The following is a 24,355-nucleotide window of genomic DNA, read 5'->3' on the forward strand; positions in this document are numbered from 1 at the left end:
TTACATCTAATGCACTGCCCTATAACGGTCAGGTTAGAGAGAGGCTTTGATCACATCACAAGCACGAAGAGGATTGTTTGAGACTGTATGGTGTTCTGTCTATGTCAATGATGAAACATTCATTAAATCTACAGTGTGGCTGTCCCATTGGTTGATATAGACAGAATCTTAAATCTGACCAATGTCAGCCACTTATGGCTTCATTTACAGTTAACTTATAATCAACCTCTGAAAGTTTTCTTGGTCAGTTTGAGGTCTCATTCGGGTGAAGAGCAGTGCTACCTTAACTGGGAGAGAGAATCCACATTTCCATTATGAGGGTCTCCTAGGAAACTGATTTAATATGGACTGGGAGGAAATAAACAAGACAAACTTTTTTTACACATCCAAAATGCCATGAAGTTATTCATTTTTTATAATTCCACCAGGCCATTCCATTCCCCAACCAACACCCATACAGTAGGCTGCACACTCGTTTAGAAACTGTGCAATTTAAGCAGAGAAAATGACAATCTTGTCTGATCTTTTAGAATCAAAGTAGCCTAAGGAGTGGATAATTGACTTGTTTATGTCCACGACAACAAACTTTCCCTGAGTGGCTACTAGCATGCCACTGGCAGATAAACTTGCAGTTACCATTTTTGTGGTGGTGAATGAACAGTCTTTGGAGTGGGCTGACAACGAAATATAGCCTACTGTGCTCGCATAATCACTAAGATTTCAATTGTATGGCAAAGTGAGGCTCTAGTTTAATCACAGATTTGAAGTACTATCGGAGAGACTACTGAAATGCTTGTTCACACCAACATAACTGATCAGTCTGTGATTGCAAATCTATTAATTCTTAATAGCAACAAGTGCAAATGTAGGAGGTACGGTCAGATGTAAGTCGTGGAGGACAATATGGGTCTTTGGAGATCTTTCAAAGACTTGTTTTTGGAAATGAACAAAGTAAGTGTCTTCCAGGTACTCCAGTTATATAGCCAAGCTATCATTTCTCATTATGTATGTATACCTTGTGTTACTATTTTAAAAAAATATTATTATTGTTATTAGTTTTATTTATGTATTGTATTCTGCAGTGTTGGTAAGGGCCCATAAGTAAGCGTTTCACTGTCTACACTTGTTGTTTACGAAGCAGGTGACAATAACATTTGATTGTGATTGATTTGACGAATGTGTTGTGTCAGAAATAAAGGCTCTAAATGAGCGGACGATTAAACAAACAAGCATACGATATAAAGGTACACAGATGGCTTTCTTACTGCAGGAGTGAGATTGTTTTGGTATTCCTATAAGGCATAGTTTTACCCATGGAGAGGGGGATGGGATGAGAGGGTTTTGATACTTTGGCTCTCCCCCACCATGTGCATACCAGAGGCAGAACAACATAGCAGACACGACTGCAAGCGAGAAAAACAAAGACCAAACTCCATCAGACACATCGCAGAATTCTATAGAAATCCCCCAAACGGCCTTTTTTTGGGATAGGTCTACATAGATGAAATGAAAATAGTTCTTTTCCGCAAAAGAGGGGAAAGTGGGAGCGCGAGGGGGTTGGAGCGCGTAGACTAGAGATCATGTTACAGTTTCAGACTTTTCACGGCAAGTTGTGGGGGAGGGTGGATCTGTTACTTTGATTTCTTTTTAATAGGCATATCCAACAAAAACAGCGGAAGGAATAGTTCCACTTGATTTAATTGAATATCATGCATATTTTCGTTTTTTTGGTGGCGATCGGATTGTATGTAGGGAATTCCAGTGACAAATCAAGGATTATATGACAAAATGCTAAATGAAAAAGTTCGGGACTGCGTGAAAACTGGGAAAACGTTTCGTTTCATTGTATCATAATGTTACATTCGGCATCAAATGAACAAGAGCACTTCGTGCTATTTTTATTAACAGTTACTTTTTAGATTACTGGAATACAAAGTATACTTTTTTCTTCCTGGAAACAAAGTATACAAAGTTGAATCTCCAAGATGTCTTCCCGTGGATGGAGTTCCATTGTTGGTGGGTTGGGGATGCTTTGCGTTTGGGCTGCCCGCTTTCTGGTTACTCATGCGGTAACGGTACAGAGAAACGAAACCATTTTCAATGATTTCTGCAAGAAAACTACAACATGTGAAGTGCTTAAATATAATACATGTCTTGGGTCCCCACTACCGTACACGCACACGTCTCTTGCCTTGGCTGAAGACTCAAGTACCCAAGACGAAGCATTTGAGAAGTTGGCCATGTGGTCTGGTAAGCCTGTATTTGGTTAATAAGCATAGGTACAAAGGGTTCATGTTGTTCATTTACTGTCATTTAAATTCAATAAATTGACAAACGTATTATAGATTTGTGTTGCGTTATTAAGTGCAGACCCCACTCCCTCTATTAACATCAGATGTAATCTAGATGCTCATATTGTCATTTGCAAAAGGAAACGTAAAATAAAATCTATGTATTTTATACGTTGAACTTTCACTAGTGATTATTCATTGAACTTTCGCTTGTGATTATTTAGTCTTAACCCTGCCATTTGACATAAACAGAATGTTCTATTATAAGTAAAAAACAGTAGCACTATATAATATTTATGTAATAAGATGTATTACACTGTGCTATTAAACATTAAGGTAGATTTGGTTATAGTCACATGCGAGGTCAGTAGGTTAATTGTTATAGTACAGCCTGTTAACTAGGCAATGAAACATTGAGGGCCCCTCCAAATGGATAGTTTTTGTAATGACCAAATACATGGGAATAGGACTTTTGCAGGAAATGGGGGTTAAGAGCAAATAAAGAAAAGAAAAGATTCTCTCTGACGTGTTAGTGTCATGTTTGTCATTTATTATCATGTCTTGTCCCTGTGCTCCCCATGCTATTCGTTTCCCTCTGCTGGTCTTATTTGGTTCTTTCCCTCCTTCTATCCCTCTCTCTCCCCCTCCCTCTCTCACTCTCTCGCTCTCTCTTCTCTCTATCGTTCCGTTCCTGCTCCCAGCTGTTCCTATTCCCCTAATCATCATTTAGTCTTCCCACACCTGTTCCCGATCCTTTCCCCTGATTAGAGTCCCTATTTATTCCTTTGTGATCCGTTCCTGTCCCGTCGGTTCCTTGTATTGTATTCACCATGCTGTGATTGCGTTTCGCCCTGTCCTGTCGTGTTTTTGCCGTGATTGTGTATCGCCCTGTCCTGTCGTGTTTTTTGCCTTCATCAGATGCTGCGTGTGAGCAGGTGTCTCTGTCGACTACGGCCTGCGCCTACCCGAAGCGACCTGCAGTCTGTGGCCGCTTCTCCAGTTGTTTCCCCTCTACAAGTCTAGAGGATTTCTGTTATTCCGTTTTGGACTTAAATAAACTCTGTTTCTGTTAAGTCGCTTTTGGGTCCTCTTTCACCTGCATGACAGAAGGAACCGACCAAGGAATGGACCCAGCGACTTCAGACGCTCGTTACACTGCCGTCGAGATCCAAGGAGCCATGCTCGGCAGACACGAGCAGGAATTGTCCGCTGCTCGCCATGCCGTGGAGAACCTGGCCGCTCAGGTTTCCGACCTCTCTGGACAGTTCCAGAGTCTACGTCTCGTGCCACCTGTTACTTCCTGGCCTGCCGAGCCTCCAGAACCTAGGGTTAATAACCCACCTTGCTACTCCGGCCAGCCCACTGAGTGCCGCTCCTTTCTCACGCAGTGTGAGATTGTGTTCTCTCTCCAACCCCACACATACTCTAGAGAGAGAGCTCGGGTTGCTTACGTCATTTCACTCCTTACTGGCCGGGCTCGAGAATGGGGCACAGCTATCTGGGAGGCAAGGGCTGATTGCTCTAACAAATTCCAGAACTTTAAAGAGGAGATGATTCGGGTTTTTGACCGTTCAGTTTTTGGTGGGGAGGCTTCTAGGGCCCTGGCTTCCTTATGCCAAGGTGAACGGTCCATAACGGATTATTCCATTGAGTTTCGCACTCTTGCTGCCTCTAGTGAGTGGAACGAGCCGGCGCTGCTCGCTCGTTTTCTGGAGGGACTCCACGCAGTGGTTAAGGATGAGATTCTCTCCCGGGAGGTTCCTTCAGATGTGGACTCTTTGATTGCTCTCGCCATCCGCATAGAACGACGGGTAGATCTTCGTCACCGGGCTCGTGGAAGAGAGCTCGCATCAACGGTGTTTCCCTGCTCCGCATCGCAACCATCTCCCTCCTCTGGCTTTGAGACTGAGCCCATGCAGCTGGGAGGGATTCGCATCTCGAAGAAGGAGAGGGAACGGAGGATCACCAACCGCCTGTGCCTCTATTGCGGAGTTGCTGGACATTTTGTTAATTCATGTCCAGTAAGAGGCCAGAGCCCATCAGTAAGCGGAGGGCTACTGGTGAGCGCTACTACTCAGGTCCCTTCATCTAGATCTTGTACTACTATGTCGGTCCATCTACGCTGGACCGGTTCGGGTGCTACATGCAGTGCTTTGATTGACTCTGGGGCTGAGGGTTGTTTCATGGACGAAGCATGGGCTCGGAAACATAACATTCCTTTCAGACCGTTAGACAGGCCTACGCCCATGTTTGCCTTAGATGGTAGTCATCTTCCCAGTATCAAATTTGAGACACTACCTTTAACTCTCACAGTATCTGGTAACCACAGTGAGACTATTTCTTTTTGATTTTCCGTTCACCGTTTACACCTGTTGTTTTGGGTCATCCCTGGCTTGTATGTCATAATCCTTCTATTAATTGGTCTAGTAATTCTATCCTATCCTGGAACGTTTCTTGTCATGTGAAGTGTTTAATGTCTGCCATCCCTCCCATTTCTTCTGTCCCTACTTCTCAGGAGGAACCTGGCGATTTGACAGGAGTGCCGGAGGAATATCATGATCTGCGCACGGTCTTCAGTCGGTCCCGAGCCAACTCCCTTCCTCCTCACCGGTCGTATGATTGTAGTATTGATCTCCTTCCGGGGACCACTCCTCCTCGAGGTAGACTATACTCTCTGTCGGCTCCCGAACGTAAGGCTCTCGAGGATTATTTGTCTGTGTCTCTTGACGCCGGTACCATAGTGCCTTCTTCTTCTCCGGCCGGGGCGGGGTTCTTTTTGTTAAAAAGAAGGACGGTACTCTGCGCCCCTGCGTGGATTATCGAGGGCTGAATGACATAACGGTTAAGAATCGTTATCCGCTTCCCCTTATGTCATCAGCCTTCGAGATTCTGCAGGGAGCCAGGTGCTTTACTAAGTTGGACCTTCGTAACGCTTACCATCTCGTGCGCATCAGAGAGGGGGACGAGTGGAAAACGGCGTTTAACACTCCGTTAGGGCATTTTGAGTACCGGGTTCTGCCGTTCGGTCTCGCCAATGCGCCAGCTGTTTTTCAGGCATTAGTTAATGATGTTCTGAGAGACATGCTGAACATTTTTGTTTTTGTCTATCTTGACGATATCCTGATTTTTTCTCCGTCACTCGAGATTCATGTTCAGCACGTTCGACGTGTTCTACAGCGCCTTTTAGAGAATTGTCTCTACGTAAAGGCTGAGAAGTGCTCTTTTCATGTCTCCTCCGTTACTTTTCTCGGTTCCGTTATTTCCGCTGAAGGCATTCAGATGGATTCCGCTAAGGTCCAAGCTGTCAGTGATTGGCCCGTTCCAAGGTCACGTGTCGAGTTGCAGCGCTTTTTAGGTTTCGCTAATTTCTATCGGCGTTTCATTCGTAATTTCGGTCAAGTTGCTGCCCCTCTCACAGCTCTTACTTCTGTCAAGACGTGTTTTAAGTGGTCCGGTTCCGCCCAGGGAGCTTTTGATCTTCTAAAAGAACGTTTTACGTCCGCTCCTATCCTCGTTACTCCTGACGTCACTAGACAATTCATTGTCGAGGTTGACGCTTCAGAGGTAGGCGTGGGAGCCATCCTATCCCAGCGCTTCCAGTCTGACGATAAGGTTCATCCTTGCGCTTATTTTTCTCATCGCCTGTCGCCATCTGAGCGCAACTATGATGTGGGTAACCGTGAACTGCTCGCCATCCGCTTAGCCCTAGGCGAATGGCGACAGTGGTTGGAGGGGGCGACCGTTCCTTTTGTCGTTTGGACAGACCATAAGAACCTTGAGTACATCCGTTCTGCCAAACGACTTAATGCCCGTCAAGCTCGTTGGGCGTTGTTTTTCGCTCGTTTCGAGTTTGTGATTTCTTACCGTCCGGGTAGCAAGAACACCAAGCCTGATGCCTTATCCCGTCTGTTTAGTTCTTCTGTGGCTTCTACTGATCCCGAGGGGATTCTTCCTTATGGGCGTGTTGTCGGGTTAACAGTCTGGGGAATTGAAAGACAGGTTAAGCAAGCACTCACGCACACTGCGTCGCCGCGCGCTTGTCCTAGTAACCCTTTTCGTTCCTGTTTCCACTCGTCTGGCTGTTCTTCAGTGGGCTCACTCTGCCAAGTTAGCTGGTCATCCCGGTGTTCGAGGCACTCTTGCGTCTATTCGCCAGCGCTTTTGGTGGCCGACTCAGGAGCGTGACACGCGCCGTTTCGTGGCTGCTTGTTCGGACTGCGCGCAGACTAAGTCGGGTAACTCTCCTCCTGCCGGTCGTCTCAGACCACTCCCCATTCCTTCTCGACCATGGTCTCACATTGCCTTAGACTTCATTACCGGTCTGCCTTTGTCTGCGGGGAAGACTGTGATTCTGACGGTTGTCGATAGGTTCTCTAAGGCGGCACATTTCATTCCCCTCGCTAAACTTCCTTCCGCTAAGGAGACGGCACAAATCATTATTGAGAATGTATTCAGAATTCATGGCCTCCCGTTAGACGCCGTTTCAGACAGAGGCCCGCAATTCACGTCACAGTTTTGGAGGGAGTTCTGTCGTTTGATTGGTGCGTCCGTCAGTCTCTCTTCCGGGTTTCATCCCCAGTCTAACGGTCCAGAGAGGGCCAATCAGACGATTGGTCGCATACTACGCAGCCTTTCTTTCAGAAACCCTGCGTCTTGGGCAGAACAGCTCCCTGGGCAGAATACGCTCACAATTCGCTTCCTTCGTCTGCTACCGGGTTATCTCCGTTTCAGAGTAGTCTGGGTTACCAGCCTCCTCTGTTCTCATCCCAGCTTGCCGAGTCCAGCGTTCCCTCCGCTCAAGCGTTTGTCCAACGTTGTGAGCGCACCTGGAGGAGGGTGAGGTCTGCACTTTGCCGTTACAGGGCACAGACGGTGAGAGCCGCCAATAAACGCAGGATTAAGAGTCCAAGGTATTGTTGCGGCCAGAGAGTGTGGCTTTCCACTCGCAACCTTCCTCTTACGACAGCTTCTCGTAAGTTGACTCCCGGTTCATTGGTCCGTTCCGTGTCTCCCAGGTCGTCAATCCTGTCGCTGTGCGACTGCTTCTTCCGCGACATCTTCGTCGCGTCCATCCTGTCTTCCATGTCTCCTGTGTTAAGCCCTTTCTTCGCACCCCGTTCGTCTTCCCTCCCCCTCCCGTCCTTGTCGAGAGCGCACCTATTTACAAGGTACATAAGATCATGGACATGCGTTCTCGGGACGGGGTCACCAATACCTAGTGGATTGGGAGGGTTACGGTCCTGAGGAGAGGAGTTGGGTTCCGTCTCGGGACGTGCTGGACCGTTCACTCATCGATGATTTCCTCCGTTGCCGCCAGGATTCCTCCTCGAGTGCGCCAGGAGGCGCTCGGTGAGTGGGGGGGTACTGTCATGTTTGTCATTTATTATCATGTCTTGTCCCTGTGCTCCCCATGCTATTCGTTTCCCTCTGCTGGTCTTATTTGGTTCTTTCCCTCCTTCTATCCCTCTCTCTCCCCCTCCCTCTCTCACTCTCTCGCTCTCTCTTCTCTCTATCGTTCCGTTCCTGCTCCCAGCTGTTCCTATTCCCCTAATCATCATTTAGTCTTCCCACACCTGTTCCCGATCCTTTCCCCTGATTAGAGTCCCTATTTATTCCTTTGTGATCCGTTCCTGTCCCGTCGGTTCCTTGTATTGTATTCACCATGCTGTGATTGCGTTTCGCCCTGTCCTGTCGTGTTTTTGCCGTGATTGTGTATCGCCCTGTCCTGTCGTGTTTTTTGCCTTCATCAGATGCTGCGTGTGAGCAGGTGTCTCTGTCGACTACGGCCTGCGCCTACCCGAAGCGACCTGCAGTCTGTGGCCGCTTCTCCAGTTGTTTCCCCTCTACAAGTCTAGAGGATTTCTGTTATTCCGTTTTGGACTTAAATAAACTCTGTTTCTGTTAAGTCGCTTTTGGGTCCTCTTTCACCTGCATGACAGTTAGATATTCCTGCACATTAATAAACACTCATTAGTGATCCATCAACCTGCATTTCCTTCCACTAATCCTTAGCTGATCTGTAGAGTGGTTCCCGTCCCCACTCCCCACCCCCACCATGGGAAAAACAACAGACCACACAACTAGTGACCTTCCAAGTGCATGATATTGTAACGCTAGCTGCCTCATCAAGAGGTCTGGAGCTCTGGGCATAACAGCTGAGGTGTTGAGTTGATAGACACTGGCCCCAGCTACCAATCCCAGTCAGGGTCAACGTCCAGGTCCTATTTATCTCCTGACCCTAGTGACCACCATCATCAACATCCAGGTCCTATTTATCTCCTGACCCCAGTGATCACCATCATCAACATCCAGGTCCTATTTATCTCCTGACCCCAGTGACCACCATCATCAACATCCAGGTCCTATTTATCTCCTGACCCTAGTGACCACCACCATCAACATCAACATCCAGGTCCTATTTATGTCCTGACCCTAGTGACCACCATCATCAACATCAACATCCAGGTCCTATTTATCTCCTGACCCTAGTGACCATCATCAACATCAACATCCAGGTCATATTTATCTCCTGACCCCAGTGACCACCATCATCAACATCCAGGTCATATTTATCTCCTGACCCCAGTGACCACCATCATCAACATCAACATCCAGGTCCTATTTATCTCCTGACCCCAGTGACCATCAACATCCAGGTCATATTTATGTCCTGACCCTAGTGACCATCATCATCAACATCCAGGTCCTATTTATCTCCTGACCCCAGTGACCACCATCATCAACATCAACATCCAGGTCATATTTATGTCCTGACCCCAGTGACCACCATCATCAACATCCAGGTCATATTTATGTCCTGACCCTAGTGACCACCATCATCAACATCAACATCCAGGTCGTATTTATCTCCTGACCCCAGTGACCACCATCATCAACATCAACATCCAGGTCATATTTATGTCCTGACCCTAGTGACCACCATCATCAACATCCAGGTCATATTTATCTCCTGACCCCAGTGACCACCATCATCAACATCAACATCCAGGTCATATTTATCTCCTGACCCCAGTGACCACCATCATCAACATCAACATCCAGGTCATATTTATGTCCTGACCCTAGTGACCACCATCATCAACATCAACATCCAGGTCGTATTTATCTCCTGACCCCAGTGACCATCATCCTCACCACACTGAAGTGATGTATGAATATGTATTATTTATATCCAGACTGATCTCATTCTGTATATGCTATAGCCAAACTATTATAGTTGTCATGTCATACCATACTTAGATAGTTGGCATGACAATGATTGAACAAACCCAGAGAGGAGTTTGATGAGGCACAAACAGGCTGGAGCACCAGGTTTGTGTTCATTAGGGCACACCGTAGCAAAATGTTTCACTGCAGAAAAACTAAAATGGTACCTACCTGCCAATTTCTCTCAGTTTAGGAGCATTCTCATCCGTTTGGTGTCTACTGAAGTCAACCCAAGCTACAGTATTGTCCCTCACCTCCCTTCTCACCCATGCAGGTCTGAGGAACGCCCCTCGCTGCTGGGCGGTCATCCAGCCCCTGCTGTGTGCCGTCTACATGCCCAAGTGTGACAACGGGCAGGTGGAGCTTCCCAGCCAGCACCTGTGCCAGGCTACGCGTCGCCCCTGCAGCATCGTGGACCAGGAGAGGGGCTGGCCCAACTTCCTCAAGTGTGAGGAGACGGACAAGTACCCCATGGGCTGCACGGTATGGTAGATGCTCTCTCTATGCATGTGTGCAGATGGGGTGCTTGGCCAATTATTGAGGGGACTTCAGCACTGTCAACCCACTGGGCACACACTGGTCGAATCAACGTTGTTTCCTCGTCATTTCAATGAAATTACATTGAACCAACGTGGAGTAGACGTTGAATTGTAGTCTGTGCCCAGTGGGTGGCCCCTCCATGGAGCCACCCATCTAGTCAACAGGCTAGTGTCATTGTTTTTCAGTCTAAAATGGCTGTCGATATTATACTCTATAATACTATAATATATTATATACAGTGCATTCAGAAAGTATTCTGACCTCTTGATGTTTTCCACATTTTGTTACCCCTTATTGTTATTATAAACTGATTACCCAACATAATTAGAGCAGTTCAAATAAATGTTTTGTCGTATCCGTGGTATACAGTCTGATATACAACAACTGTCAGCCAATCAGCATTCAGAGCTCGAACCACCCAGTTTATAAAATACTATATAATATTGAGGCGTACGCCTCATGACAAATAGACCAAACAGAGTGCCAATATGAGCTCACTGCCTTCCGTCCACGGTGAGACAGAACGAGGTGCAGAAGCTGAAGTTCAACACGTCGGGACACTGCGAAGCCCCCCTGGTGAAGACAGACGTTCAGGCCAGCTGGTACAAAGATGTGGAGGGCTGCGGCATCCAGTGCAACAACCCCCTGTTCACCGACGAGGAGCACTCGGACATGCACGCCTACATCGCTGTGTTCGGCACCGTCACCCTGCTCTGCACCTTTTTCACTCTGGTGAGCTTCACACAGCAGTGTTGTGGACAACATTACCCATAATTCCAAGTGTAACTTGCAGCTGTTAGCGACAACATTTTTTGACTTGACTTTTAACTTTTATATTTGAGATTACAAATGGAATGAAGATACTGGTATTGTAACACACATACCATTCTTGTTCAGATAATGGGTTCATACTGATTTTCACAGAAGTTGTCAAAACAATGCTTTTTATTATCTGATATTGTTAGTTATTTGCAGAGAACTATGTGTTTCGGTGAGTTGGCCTTCATAAGGTCAGAAAAAAGTGTTTTCCATTTATATTCATCTTTTCTCTCCCTCTCTCTTTCCCTCTCCTTTCACAGGCCACCTTTCTGGCGGACTGGAAGAATTCAAACCGCTACCCCGCCGTCATCCTCTTCTACATCAATACCTGTTTCTTCATGGGCAGTATCGGCTGGCTGGCTCAGTTCATGGATGGAGCTCGCAAAGAGATCGTGTGTAAGAGTGACAACACCATGCGTTTAGGGGAGCCCTCGTAAGTGAAGAAAGAGAACACTTAACATTTTATTGTCAATCAATTGTGGTTTTTGCTTACGACCCAACCCCCTGAGACACACACATACACTGTTCACACACACACATTGAAGGGGTTGAAAGAAAGTGGGAGTATAATGAGATAAGATGTGAAAATACAATTTGAAGGAGTATTTCTTGAATCTTCCGGGGAGGTTCGTAGGTCTTGTATTTAGCTAGTACAGGAGTCAGGCGGTTCGTAGGTCTTGTATTTAGCTAGTACAGGAGTCAGGAGGTTCGTAGGTCTTGTATTTAGCTAGTACAGGAGTCAGGAGGTTCGTAGGTCTTGTATTTAGCTAGTACAGGAGTCAGGAGGTTTGTAGGTCTTGTATTTAGCTAGTACAGGAGTCAGGAGGTTTGTAGGTCTTGTATTTAGCTAGTACAGGAGTCAGGAGGTTCGTTTTCACAAGTTCGCTTTGTTTCTCAAACTTGATTGGTTGATTGGTTGGCTGATTGATTGACATTTTCAAATAATTAATAACACACATACAGCCAATGCAATGGCAGTGTACTCTTAAAAATGATTGAGTCATTAACTTCCTTCGCTCTCTCTCTCTATCTCTCCATCCAGGTCTACCGAGACTCTGTCGTGTGTCATCATCTTCAGCCTCGTCTACTACTCCCTGATGTCTGGGGTGATCTGGTTTGTCATGCTGACCTACGCCTGGCACACGTCCTTCAAGGCCCTGGGCACCACCCACCAGCCCCTGTCGGGCAAGACCTCATACTTCCACATGGTCACATGGTCCGTCCCCTTCATCCTCACTGTGGCTATTCTAGCAACCGCTGAGGTATGGAACACCTACCATTTCTTTTAGCAGTTGAAAATAGTCATTACTGTGATTTGCGATTTATAATACTTATGATAATAACACATTATACATGCTTATGACAAGTCTCACAATGCATTGTAACTGAATCTTAATGCTTTATACTAGCAGGCTTTAAGTTGAGTATTACTTTGCAATAGGGTAATCCCAAACAGTGTCTACAGTTTAGAGACAACTTTATTTATTCCCTTTTCATGATGGAAAGACAATGACTCAGAATTTCTTGTTTTCCAAATGATTGATCATTTATGCCGTTATGCCATTCAAACACGTGTATGCGTTTCTGGTCTCTGTTGTTTGACACAGGTGGACGGAGACTCTGTCAGTGGGATCTGTTTCGTGGGCTATAAGAACTACCGCTACCGTGCTGGCTTTGTGTTGGCTCCCATTGGAGTTGTGCTTGTCATTGGTGGCTATTTCCTCATACGAGGTGAGTTCTCTCAAACCCAAAAAACGAGACATTTTCATATTTCAGAATTTAAACGCTCCCAAATAAATAGACGTTCCCAAAGTGATTTCCTCTGTATGTTTCTCCAGGAGTCATGACGTTGTTCTCCATCAAGAGTAACCACCCGGGTCTTCTGAGTGAGAAGGCAGCGAGCAAAATCAACGAAACAATGCTAAGACTTGGTATGACCCCTTCGCTGTAAATCACCAGATATCCAGAGTCAAACCACTGGCATAACAATGTAACAAACCCAGCTAGTGTTGAAAAGACAGATAACCGCTTCCACAACCCCCCCCCCCCCCCAGAAATGCTACAATAGCATGCTAGAATAAACCTTTGATAAAGCCACTTAAATTGCCTCATCATAGCTTGACTGTAGCTTCTATAACACTTTGGTTTTATCTTCATATAAAGTATATTGTGTCTTGACTCCTGAGGTTTCTGGAATTTCAAATATCCCTAATCATTTGTGTAATTCCTCTTCATCAGGTATATTTGGGTTCCTGGCGTTTGGCTTTGTCTTAATCACGTTTGGCTGCCACTTCTATGACTTCTTCAACCAGGCTGAGTGGGAGAAGAGCTTCAGAGAATATGTGTTGTGAGTTCCTTTTCTCCTCATGTAGCATACAGTAACCCCAAACTATATTCAACACTGCAACTTCAAAACAGGTGTTGAGGACCTAAGGACTTCTGGGCCCTTTTGGAATACTAAAACAATATATATTTTATCAGAACATGGGAATAATCACCAATATTTGACATGACATAATTGGTAAAAGCTTTGCCTTGGAAAGTTTCCCTACATCAATCCAATGTGACAGACGAGGGATTACTTCAAGGAAGGGAGGAAGGAAATATACATTTAAGAGTATTGGAACATGGCCCCAGTTGTATGATATAGTTGGAGATTTAAGAGTATTGGAACATGGCCCCAGTTGTATGATGTAGTAGGAGATTTAAGAGTATTGGAACATGGCCCCAGTTGTATGATGTAGTAGGAGATTTAAGAGTATTGGAACATGGCCCCAGTTGTACGGGATAGGGGGAGATTTAAGATTATTACAAAAAGCCCTCAGTTGTATGGTGTAGTGGGAGATTTCAGAGTATTGGAACATGCCCTCAGTTGTATGGGATAGGGGGAGATTTAAGAGTATTGGAACATGGCCCCAGTTGTAAGGTGTAGTGGGAGATTTAAGAGTATTGGAACATGGCCCCAGTTGTATGATGTAGTAGGAGATTTAAGAGTATTGGAACATGCCCTCAGTTGTATGGGATAGGGGGAGATTTAAGAGTATTGGAACATGGCCCCAGTTGTATGATGTAGTAGGAGATTTAAGAGTATTGGAACATGCCCTCAGTTGTATGGGATAGGGGGAGATTTAAGAGTATTGGAACATGGCCCCAGTTGTATGATGTAGTAGGAGATTTAAGAGTATTGGAACATGCCCTCAGTTGTATGGGATAGGGGGAGATTTAAGAGTATTACAAAAAGCCCTCAGTTGTATGGTGTAGTGGGAGATTCCCAGCAGATGATGCTGTTGAGACTGGTGGTAACCACAGCCCTACCGGTTTGTTGTGCTGTGAATGCAGCCTTATTTCTCCACTCTGTTGACTTTGAGTGGACTGGTATGAATTTCACCTCAGAAATGTACATTTCTCTTTCCTGTCTGAACAAGTAAACAACTGGTTAATGTCAATAGTTCAGTATGTGAATATGCCTCATTTATATGGCTTTACAGTGGGTGTGGGTATGTAGAGTATTTTACCACAGCAAATGCAACTGCCTGTGTAAAAAAGAGCTCTGAGGATTGATTGATGAACGCTGCACTGGCTTTGAACAGGTGCGAGGCCAATGTGACGATCGCTCATCAGACCAACAAGCCGATCCCAGAATGTACTATCAAGAACCGTCCCAGTCTACTGGTGGAAAAGATTAATCTGTTCTCTATGTTCGGCACGGGCATCGCCATGAGCACCTGGGTGTGGACCAAGGCCACGATCCTCATCTGGAAACGCACCTGGTGCAAGTAAGCAGCCATTTCCTTTAGAACACACACAGACAATTAGACTGGGCGGCAGTCCCTTCGTAGCAAAAAGTGTTGTCTTGTAGATAAAAGGTGAGAAAATAGGCTACAAGAAAATAGTACATGAACTTTAACAACAATTTTCCAAGTATGGAGTTACACATTGTATTATCTCTCTGAGGCATTCACACAGCATCATCTGTGTATTAAAGGTTACATCTGCATCAGGTGAAACAGCGCCACTGTTCGCCCCCAGCACATTTGTTATTATCTTTGTTTTGTTGATGAAACGGAGGAGAGGAGTACCAGCATCAGACATTTTGTTTTCTTCAGTACATACTATGCTGTTCTATCTAACCTGCAATGGTGTCTGAGTGGAAAAATACAGTGTTCGTTGTGCCGCCATTGTCGCAACCCCTATTACCAGCCTGTTCAACCTCTCTTTCATATCGTCTGAGATCCCCAAGGATTGGAAAGCTGCCGCAGTCATCCCCCTCTTCAAAGGGGGAGACACCCTGGACCCAAACTGTTACAGACCTATATCCATCCTGCCCTGCCTATCTAAGGTCTTCGAAAGCCAAGTCAACAAACAGGTCACTGACCATCTCGAATCCCACCGTACCTTCTCCGCTGTGCAATCTGGTTTCCGAGCCGGTCACGGGTGCACCTCAGCCACACTCAAGGTACTAAACGATATCATAACCGCCATCGATAAAAGACAGTACTGTGCAGCCGTCTTCATCGACCTCGCCAAGGCTTTCGACTCTGTCAATCACCATATTCTTATCGGCAGACTCTACAGCCTCGGTTTTTCGGATGACTGCCTTGCCTGGTTCACCAATTACTTTGCAGACAGAGTTCAGTGTGTCAAATCGGAGGGCATGCTGTCCGGTCCTCTGGCAGTCTCTATGGGGGTGCCACAGGGTTCAATTCTCGGGCCGACTCTTTTCTCTGTGTATATCAATGATGTTGCTCTTGCTGCAGGCGATTCCCTGATCCACCTCTACGCAGACGACACCATTCTATATACTTTCGGCCCGTCATTGGACACTGTGCTATCTAACCTCCAAACGAGCTTCAATGCCATACAGCACTCCTTCCGTGGCCTCCAACTGCTCTTAAATGCGAGTAAAACCAAATGCATGCTTTTCAACCGATCGCTGCCTGCACCCGCATGCCCGACTAGCATCACCACCCTGGATGGTTCCGACCTTGAATATGTGGACATCTATAAGTACCTAGGTGTCTGGCTAGACTGCAAACTCTCCTTCCAGACCCACATCAAACATCTCCAATCGAAAATCAAATCAAGAGTCGGCTTTCTATTCCGCAACAAAGCCTCCTTCACTCACGCTGCCAAGCTTACCCTAGTTAAACTGACTATCCTACCGATCCTCGACTTCGGCGATGTCATCTACAAAATGGCTTCCAACACTCTACTCAGCAAACTGGATGCAGTCTATCACAGTGCCATCCGTTTTGTCACTAAAGCACCTTATACCACCCACCACTGCGACTTGTATGCTCTAGTCGGCTGGCCCTCACTACATATTCGTCGCCAGACCCACTGGCTCCAGGTCATCTACAAGTCCATGCTAGGTAAAGCTCCGCCTTATCTCAGTTCACTGGTCACGATGGCAACACCCATCCGTAGCACTCGCTCCAGCAGGTGTATCTCACTGATCATCCCTAAAGCCAACACATCATTTGGCCGCCTTTCGTTCCAGTACTCTGCTGCCTGTGACTGGAACGAATTGCAAAAATCTCTGAAGTTGGAGACTTTTATCTCCCTCACCAACTTCAAACATCAGCTATCCGAGCAGCTAACCGATCGCTGCAGCTGTACATAGTCTATAGGAAAATAGCCCACCCATTTTCACCTACCTCATTCCCATACTGTTTTTTATACTGTTTTTATTTATTTATTTTTCTGCTCTTTTGCACACCAATATCTCTACCTGTACATGACCTGATCATTTATCACTCCAGTGTTAATCTGCAAAACTGTATTATTCGCCTACCTCCTCATGCCTTTTGCACACATTGTATATAGACTGCCCATTTTTTTTTCTACTGTGTTATTGACTTGTTAATTGTTTATTCCATGTGTAACTCTGTGTTGTCTGTTCACACTGCTATGCTTTATCTTGGCCAGGTCGCAGTTGCAAATGAGAACTTGTTCTCAACTAGCCTACCTGGTTAAATAAAGGTGAAATAAAAATAAAAAATAAATAAAAATGCAACTTCTTGGTTGTCGTAGTATCTCAAACGGACGTGGTAGTTTCACCAAGAACGGATTTCAGCTTTAATGTCTGCACAATTTACCGCGATTGCGACGTCAAGGGATACGTCAACATTGTCTGTCACCTTGCGATTTATCTACCTGTTGTTCCTGTCATAGGGTTATCGGCCGTAGCGACGATGAGCCCAAGAGGATAAAGAAGAGCAAGATGATAGCCAAGGCCTTCTCCAAGCGCAAGGAGCTCCACAAAGACCCGGAGAAGGAGCTGTCCTTCAGCATGCACACTGTCTCTCATGACGGGCCAGTAGGTAAGTCCACAAAGACCCGGAGAAGGAGCTGTCCTTCAGCATGCACACTGTCTCTCATGACGGGCCAGTAGGTAAGTCCACAAAGACCCGGAGAAGGAGCTGTCCTTCAGCATGCACACTGTCTCTCATGACGGGCCAGTAGGTAAGTCCACAAAGACCCGGAGAAGCATGCACACTGTCTCTCATGACGGGCCAGTAGGTAAGTCCACAAAGACCCGGAGAAGGAGCTGTCCTTCAGCATGCACACTGTCTCTCATGACGGGCCAGTAGGTAAGTCCACAAAGACCAGTAGAAGGAGCTGTCCTTCAGCATGCACACTGATCTCTCATGCAGATGAAAGCCAGTAGGTTTTCCACAAAGACCCTGAGAAGGAGCTGTCCTTCAGCATGCACACTGTCTCTCATGACGAGCCATTAGGTAAGTCCACAAATACCCGGAGAAGGAGCTGTCCTTCAGCATGCACACTGTCTCTCATGACGGGCCAGTAGGTAAGTCCACAAAGACCCGGAGAAGGAGCTGTCCTTCAGCATGCACACTGTCTCTCATGACGGGCCATTAGGTAAGTCCACAAAGACCCGGAGAAGGAGCTGTCCTTCAGCATGCAGACTGTCTCTCATGACGGGCCAGTAGGTAAGTCCACAAAGACCCGGAGAAGGAGCTGTCCTTCAGCATGCAGACTGTCTCTCATGACGGGCCAGTAGGTAAGTCCACAAAGACCCGGAGAAGGAGCTGTCCTTCAGCATGCAGACTGTCTCTCATGACGGGCCAGTAGGTAAGTCCACAAAGACCCGGAGAAGGAGCTGTCCTTCAGCATGCACACTGTCTCTCATGACGGGACAGTAGGTAAGTCCACAAAGACCCGGAGAAGGAGCTGTCCAAAAGGCTGAATTGGATGCCTCTTTATGCAGATGAAATGCCATATTTTTTTCATCATTGAGGAACTCCTGGCTGATATTAATGGAGATTCCACTACGCTTCAATGTTACAACTAAAAGTGAATGTCTTTGACAAGTCTGTCTGACACTAGCAGTGAATGTCATTGAGAAGTCTGTCTGACACTAGTAGTGAATGTCATTGAGAAGTCTGTCTGACACTAGTAGTGAATGTCATTGAGAAGTCTGTCTGACACTAGTAGTGAATGTCATTGAGAAGTCTGTCTGACACTAGTAGTGAATGTCATTGAGAAGTCTGTCTGACACTAGTAGTGAATGTCATTGAGAAGTCTGTCTGACACTAGTAGTGAATGAGTCTAGTAGTGAATGATATTCATTGAGAAGTCTGTCTGACACTAGTAGTGAATGTCATTGAGAAGTCTGTCTGACACTAGTAGTGAATGTCATTGAGAAGTGGTCTGACACTAGTAGTGAATGTCATTGAGAAGTCTGTCTGACACTAGAAGTGAATGAAGTAGTGAATCTCATTGAGAAGTCTGTCTGACACTAGAAGTGAAATGTCATTGATAATGTGTCTGCCAGCACTTGCTTATGTTACTGTGAATGTCACTGAGAAGTCTGTCTGACATTCTACGTATGGTGGTCTATATAATGGATGGTTGAATTCTATATGTCTGACTACTATAAGTAGTAATGACTGAGTCATCAGATAATGAGCTACAGGAAGGGAGCTATTCTACTATATAATGGATAGTAATGGTTGAGCTATTCTACTATATAATGGATAGTAATGGTTGAGCTATTCTACTATATAATGGATAGTAATGGTTGAGCTATTCTACTATATAATGGATAGTAATGGTTGAGCTATTCTACTATATAATGGATAGTAATGGTTGAGCTATTCTACTATATAATGGATAGTAATGGTTGAGCTATTCTACTGTATAATGGATAGTAATGGTTTTCTACTGTATAATGGATAGTAATGGTTGAGCTATTCTACTATATAATGGATAGTAATGGTTGAGCTATTCTACTATATAATGGATAGTAATGGTTGAGCTATTCTACTATATAATGGATAGTAATGGTTGAGCTATTCTACTATATAATGGATAGTAATGGTTGAGCTCTTCTACTATATAATGGATAGTAATGGTTGAGCTCTTCTACTATATAATGGATAGTAATGGTTGAGCTATTCTACTATATAATGGATATTAATGGTTGAGCTATTCTACTATATAATGGATAGTAATGGTTGAGCTCTACTGTATAATGGATAGTAATGGTTGAGCTATTCTACTATATAATGGATATTAATGGTTGAGCTATTCTACTATATAATGGATAGTAATGGTTGAGCTCTACTATATAATGGATAGTAATGGTTGAGCTCTTCTACTGTATAATGGATAGTAATGGTTGAGCTCTTCTACTATATAATGGATAGTAATGGTTGAGCTGTCTTGTCTTCTTTCTCATTGGTAGCTGGCATCAACTTTGACCTGAACGGGGAGCCATCCAACGAGATGTCTTCAGCCTGGGCCCAGCATGTGACCAAGATGGTGGCCAGGAGGGGCGCCATTCTACCGCAGGACATCTCTGTCACCCCTACAGGGACACCTGGTGAGAGCTGCCACCTGCTTATTGACATTGTCTGACATCTGCACTCTTCCTTGAGTTCATTGCATTCTTTCTTGAAACGATAGCAGATCATAGACAGTTGGATTGGTTAAAGCAATGGGATAAGGCCTTTACTTTCACTTACCCAGTCATGTACAGATTCAAACAGGGCCTATGTTACTAGGCTGGTTAAGCCAGACCGAATGCTGTGCTCACAATGGCAGTATTCAGTATTATATAACCAGGCTACAGAATTGTCAGTTCAGCCACCAGTCTGATTTAATCCTGCTACCATGTTACCATTATGAGTCTGAATCTCACCCTGCTCTTTCCCCCAGTTCCACCGCCAGAGGAGAGGAACAAGCTGTGGATGGTGGAGGCGGAGATCTCCCCTGAGATGATGAAGAGGAAGAAGAAGAGAAAGAAGAGGAAGAAGGAGGCGCGTCCTCTGGAGGAGCTGGCCGAACACCAGGGCTACCGTCAGCGAGAGTTTGGCACCAGCTCGGTGCCACGGCTACCCAAGCTGCCCGGCCACAGGAGCCTGGTGGCCAATCTGAGGCAGCACCAGGAGGCTGAGGACGTCCTTCCAGGCTCTTACCCTGAGTTTAGGCCCTCTCATCCCCTGCCCTACCAGGAGAGGTACGGAGGAGCCCTGGAGGCCTCCTCTAGCCAGAGGAGCAGGTACCCTGACCTCAACCCCCTCTCCCTCAGCGACCTGCCAGAGGACCTCGGCCTGGGGCCTCGCTGCCGCCCCCAACAACCACCCCTCTCATTCTGGCAGCCCAATGGAGCGTTCCACTACTCCGGGGAGGTGGCGCCTATGGCAGGGCTGTCTGGGAGGACAGACCACGTGGGGAGGTCGCAGGGGGGTCAAAGGAGGGCAGAGTGGGGGCAGATCCACTCTAGAACCAACCTGATGGAGGCAGAGCTTATGGATGCTGACTCTGACTTCTGAGAGCAACCATGTGTGGTTGTGGGGTTTTCTGGGGGTTTTTACAGACTGTGAGAGAAAAGTGCTGGATACTTACACTTATGGTGCTCCCTTGTCACTGCCCAACAGTCAAGATGAAACAGGACTCAAGTCAAGTTAATTGGTCAGATCTGTTTCATTTAAAGGGAAGGGCTAAAGGACAACTGATCAGGCCAAGGGTGAGTTTCATGAAAGCTTCTTGGCTTATGTCCCACTGGGCACAAACTGGTTGAATCAACGTTGTTTCCACATCATTTCAACCCCCCAAAATCTATGTGATGACGTTGAATCAATGTGGAAAACTGATTGTATTTGAAAAAAGTCATCAACGTAAGGGCATTTCCTATTTTTTTCACCCAAAACCTTTAAGCTAAATCCAATGAAATGGTGACATTTGTTTTTGATTTCACATTGAATTCATGTTAGTTAACAACTCAACCAAATGTAAATCAAAACTAGACGTTGAACTGACTTCTGTACCCAGTGGGGTGGCTCGGAATTTCTCTTAACAAATCACAGTAGCTACAGTTTCATAAAAATGTGTTTAAAAATCTATAGCTGCTGTTTAGACAGGCAGCCTAATTCTGATATTTTTAACACTAATTGGTCTTTTGACCAATCACATCAAATCTTTTCACATCACATCCTTTTCAGAGCTGATCTGATTGGTGAAAAAAATATCAGAATAAGTCTGCCTGTCTAAATGAGCTAAATTATTTGAATAAAGCACTTTTCTGTTCTACAAGTGGTCTGGGTCTATAGTTGTGGAGAGAAATAAAGTACCTCGTTAGCTACAAAGCTTTTGGGAAACGCCTCCCAGACTCGTCAATGCTGTGCGACTTACCGAAAATAATTCCACTTGTGGCATTGGTCAGAAAACAGACATGATCACCCATGTTGCAACAACTAACTTCTGTTGTCAGAAACATTTCATTGAATGATGGCAGCAGAAGAGGCAGCTCAACTCTGAACTAATTGGACGAGGGTCACCATCACTGACATGATCCCGGGTCACTATCTCTTGGATCAGATATCACTCTTGTTGATTTCAGTCTCATAGCCATTCATTCATTATATGACTTCCAAGACTCTTCCAGGGATCTAGTCGTTCCCTGAGTCATTTCATTCATCTTAGGGTTCATGTAAGTAGTGTAAAGTGGCTTCCTTTCCTTCTCTCTTTTCCACGTCATTGCTGACTTTAGAAAACTGGACCGGTGAAAACTAATTCCATGTAGGCATTCTCCATATCGCTTTCAACTAGCCTGTGTTAATAAACTAAATATTACTAGATCTGTAACCATGGAGAGGAAGCCACTTTAGATGATTGACATGCAGCCTCATATGATGCAGAAACTATCAGGCTCTGGAAGCTCCATGTCTTTGTATATCATCGTCAACTAGTAGTCTGTACTTTTGTCGCAAAAATATAGAACTGTTTTTATATTGCCTGGTGCAATCACACAAAAGTGAGCTTTTTTCACCTGAGGAGAAAGAGAATTGATTAGGTTTTTATACCAGTGGAAATGAAATACACAACTGAGTGGGAATCAATCACTTCATTTCTTGAAAGTGTTCTTGCACATGTTAGCTACATCAGTTAAATTGTTACGTTTTTTTCTGTACAATTGTATTAAAAAGGGTTATTTTTTTACTGTAGTATGTAGTATTTCCACATTGTGTTTTACTCTATTGGCAGCAGTGCTTGACTTGGACTGAAATACAGTAGGTGCCGGTACTCATTTTACATGCTGGTACTGTTTTTATTTAGGTGCAGGAGCTCCACAATACTTTTCAGCTAATATTCTATAAGAAGAACAGGCAGTAGAAAAATGTGAGGTGCTGGTACTCAGCTCCGGTACTCAGCTCCGGTACTCAGCTCTGGTGAGCTCCTGCCCAAGTTAAGCATACGTATAGACAACCTTTCTGTGTTTTTATTGTATAGGACAGTGCTATATATTGCGTCATGTTGTCCTAGTGTTGAGCAAAACACCTTTATTCTCTGCTTGTAATTATCTGCTACAATTTCTAAATGCACGTGTCTTGTGCTTCTCTCTCTATGTGTAGTGCACCTATTCATTTATTGGGACCTAGGACGCAGTGGAGGCTGCTGAGGGGAGAACGGCTCATAATACTGGCTGGAACGGAGCAAATGAAATGGCATCAAACACATGGATGTGTTTGATGTGTTTGATACCATTCCACCTAATTCCGCTCCAGCCATTACCACAAGCCTGTCCTCCCCAATTAAAGTGCCACCAACCTCCTGTGCAAGGATGCAGCATACTTGTACAATTCTAAGTTGTTAGACTTTGGTTGGTTTTCCATGCTGAGGTACATTACAGATTTGCTCAGCAAAAGGGACAATTCACTGAAGCTTGTGATGTAGTTGTACCGATGCTGTAACCAAAGTAATTTAGTATTATTGTCTTTGCGTCACACTCACAACAGAATAAAGATGGTGCCAAACTACAGATGTAGAATCTTAATTTGATCAACCTGTTGCAGGAGAAATGTAAAACTTGTACTGCATTTGAGGTTTAAAATGGCTTCTGAAGTTATGAAAAATGGATCAACCGCTACAAAAATGGTCATTAATTATAATCCACATAATAACTCACATTTCTTGTTGCTGCAGGATTATGTTTCTGCTGTAGTCCTATTAGCTAATGTGATATGTGTATCAGAGATGATTTATAAAAATGTCCATGTCTGGAAGATAAATTAAGCAAGCTGTAAAGCACTGCAATGAAAATAACACTGTAACATTTGCTTAATGCATTTGGACATTTCTTGCACCATCAGTGCAAACGAATGTAAATTTCCATTAAAAAATGTGTTTTGTGAAAAGACATAAGGGATCTATCAAGTGTATATGACATCAACTGTAATATTTCTCATGTTGGATACTGACCAGCCAGTTTATTCCATGGGAAATGAACCTTGATATACTTTTTGAGGTATTGTGAACATTCTCAGAGTTTTATTTTGCTGTCAAAGAGAACTAAATACAGTCCATCTCTTTGTGGGTTCTTTATATTGGCAAATTCCCCTATTGTCTATGTAGCTTACTGCTGTTAATCTCCACACTCATATATTGAACACAGAATTGTATTACTTTGATCATGAAGCTGTATTTTTGTATAATTATGTAAATAAAAGGAAACCTATAATTCTGGTGTTGTTGTTTTTTGATTGATTTATTGAGATTTGTGAATAAAACATATTTCTAGTGTTGATTGTCCATCGTTCTGTTGTCCTACACTTGTTGGAATAATGTTTCCTTTCACAGATAGTTTTTAGGTCTCCACTCAGTATGAAATGTTATTTTCCTTGGTAAAGTAAATAGGCCAGGGATAAGCAACTGGCCACCTTTGAAAGTCCTCGGATCAATTTCCCCCCAGAAATACAATTTTAAAAACTCACTCAGGTCAGTTAGAATAGTAGAATAATTTGGTTGGGCATCAACAATTTTTCTCTTGTTAGTACAGTCACGGATAGACAGTCAATTAGCCCACCATGTCAGCTAACATTTTTTAAGATAGCTAAATTAGTTTAGCGTCCTGCTGACCCAACTTGGTTTATGGTCGAATTACCAACAGGGGCCCCATTGATTGTGTTAGTCTGTCTCACTCAGATTTTATATTAAAAACGTCAAACAACTGC

The 24,355-nt window shown here is 44.7% G+C and overlaps 1 protein-coding gene across 1 annotated transcript; it reads left to right on the plus strand.

Annotated features, from left to right (window-relative positions):
* The first annotated feature begins 1,273 nt into the window (after nucleotides 1-1,273).
* smo (smoothened, frizzled class receptor) lies at nucleotides 1,274-23,868 on the plus strand. The gene is made up of 12 exons (XM_046296833.1): nucleotides 1,274-2,250; nucleotides 9,793-10,001; nucleotides 10,581-10,790; nucleotides 11,138-11,310; nucleotides 11,920-12,139; nucleotides 12,485-12,608; nucleotides 12,716-12,808; nucleotides 13,116-13,224; nucleotides 14,468-14,653; nucleotides 17,052-17,200; nucleotides 19,588-19,725; nucleotides 20,061-23,868. The coding sequence occupies exons 1-12, from the start codon at nucleotides 1,986-1,988 to the stop codon at nucleotides 20,675-20,677; spliced, it is 2,493 nt and encodes an 830-aa protein (XP_046152789.1). The 5' UTR covers nucleotides 1,274-1,985; the 3' UTR covers nucleotides 20,678-23,868.
* The last annotated feature ends 487 nt before the right edge of the window (nucleotides 23,869-24,355 follow it).

Source organism: Oncorhynchus gorbuscha, linkage group LG14 (assembly GCF_021184085.1).
Source record: "Oncorhynchus gorbuscha isolate QuinsamMale2020 ecotype Even-year linkage group LG14, OgorEven_v1.0, whole genome shotgun sequence".
NCBI classification, from domain to species: Eukaryota; Metazoa; Chordata; class Actinopteri; order Salmoniformes; family Salmonidae; genus Oncorhynchus; species Oncorhynchus gorbuscha.

Excerpts from the sequence above, each read along its gene's own strand:
- smo (XM_046296833.1), top strand. The coding sequence starts at position 1,986 with ATGTCTTCCCGTGGATGGAGTTCCATTGTTGGTGGGTTGGGGATGCTT. Across the intron at positions 10,791-11,137 it reads TCTGCACCTTTTTCACTCTG|GCCACCTTTCTGGCGGACTG; the intron begins GTGAGCTTCACA and ends CTCCTTTCACAG. Across the intron at positions 11,311-11,919 it reads ATGCGTTTAGGGGAGCCCTC|GTCTACCGAGACTCTGTCGT; the intron begins GTAAGTGAAGAA and ends CTCTCCATCCAG.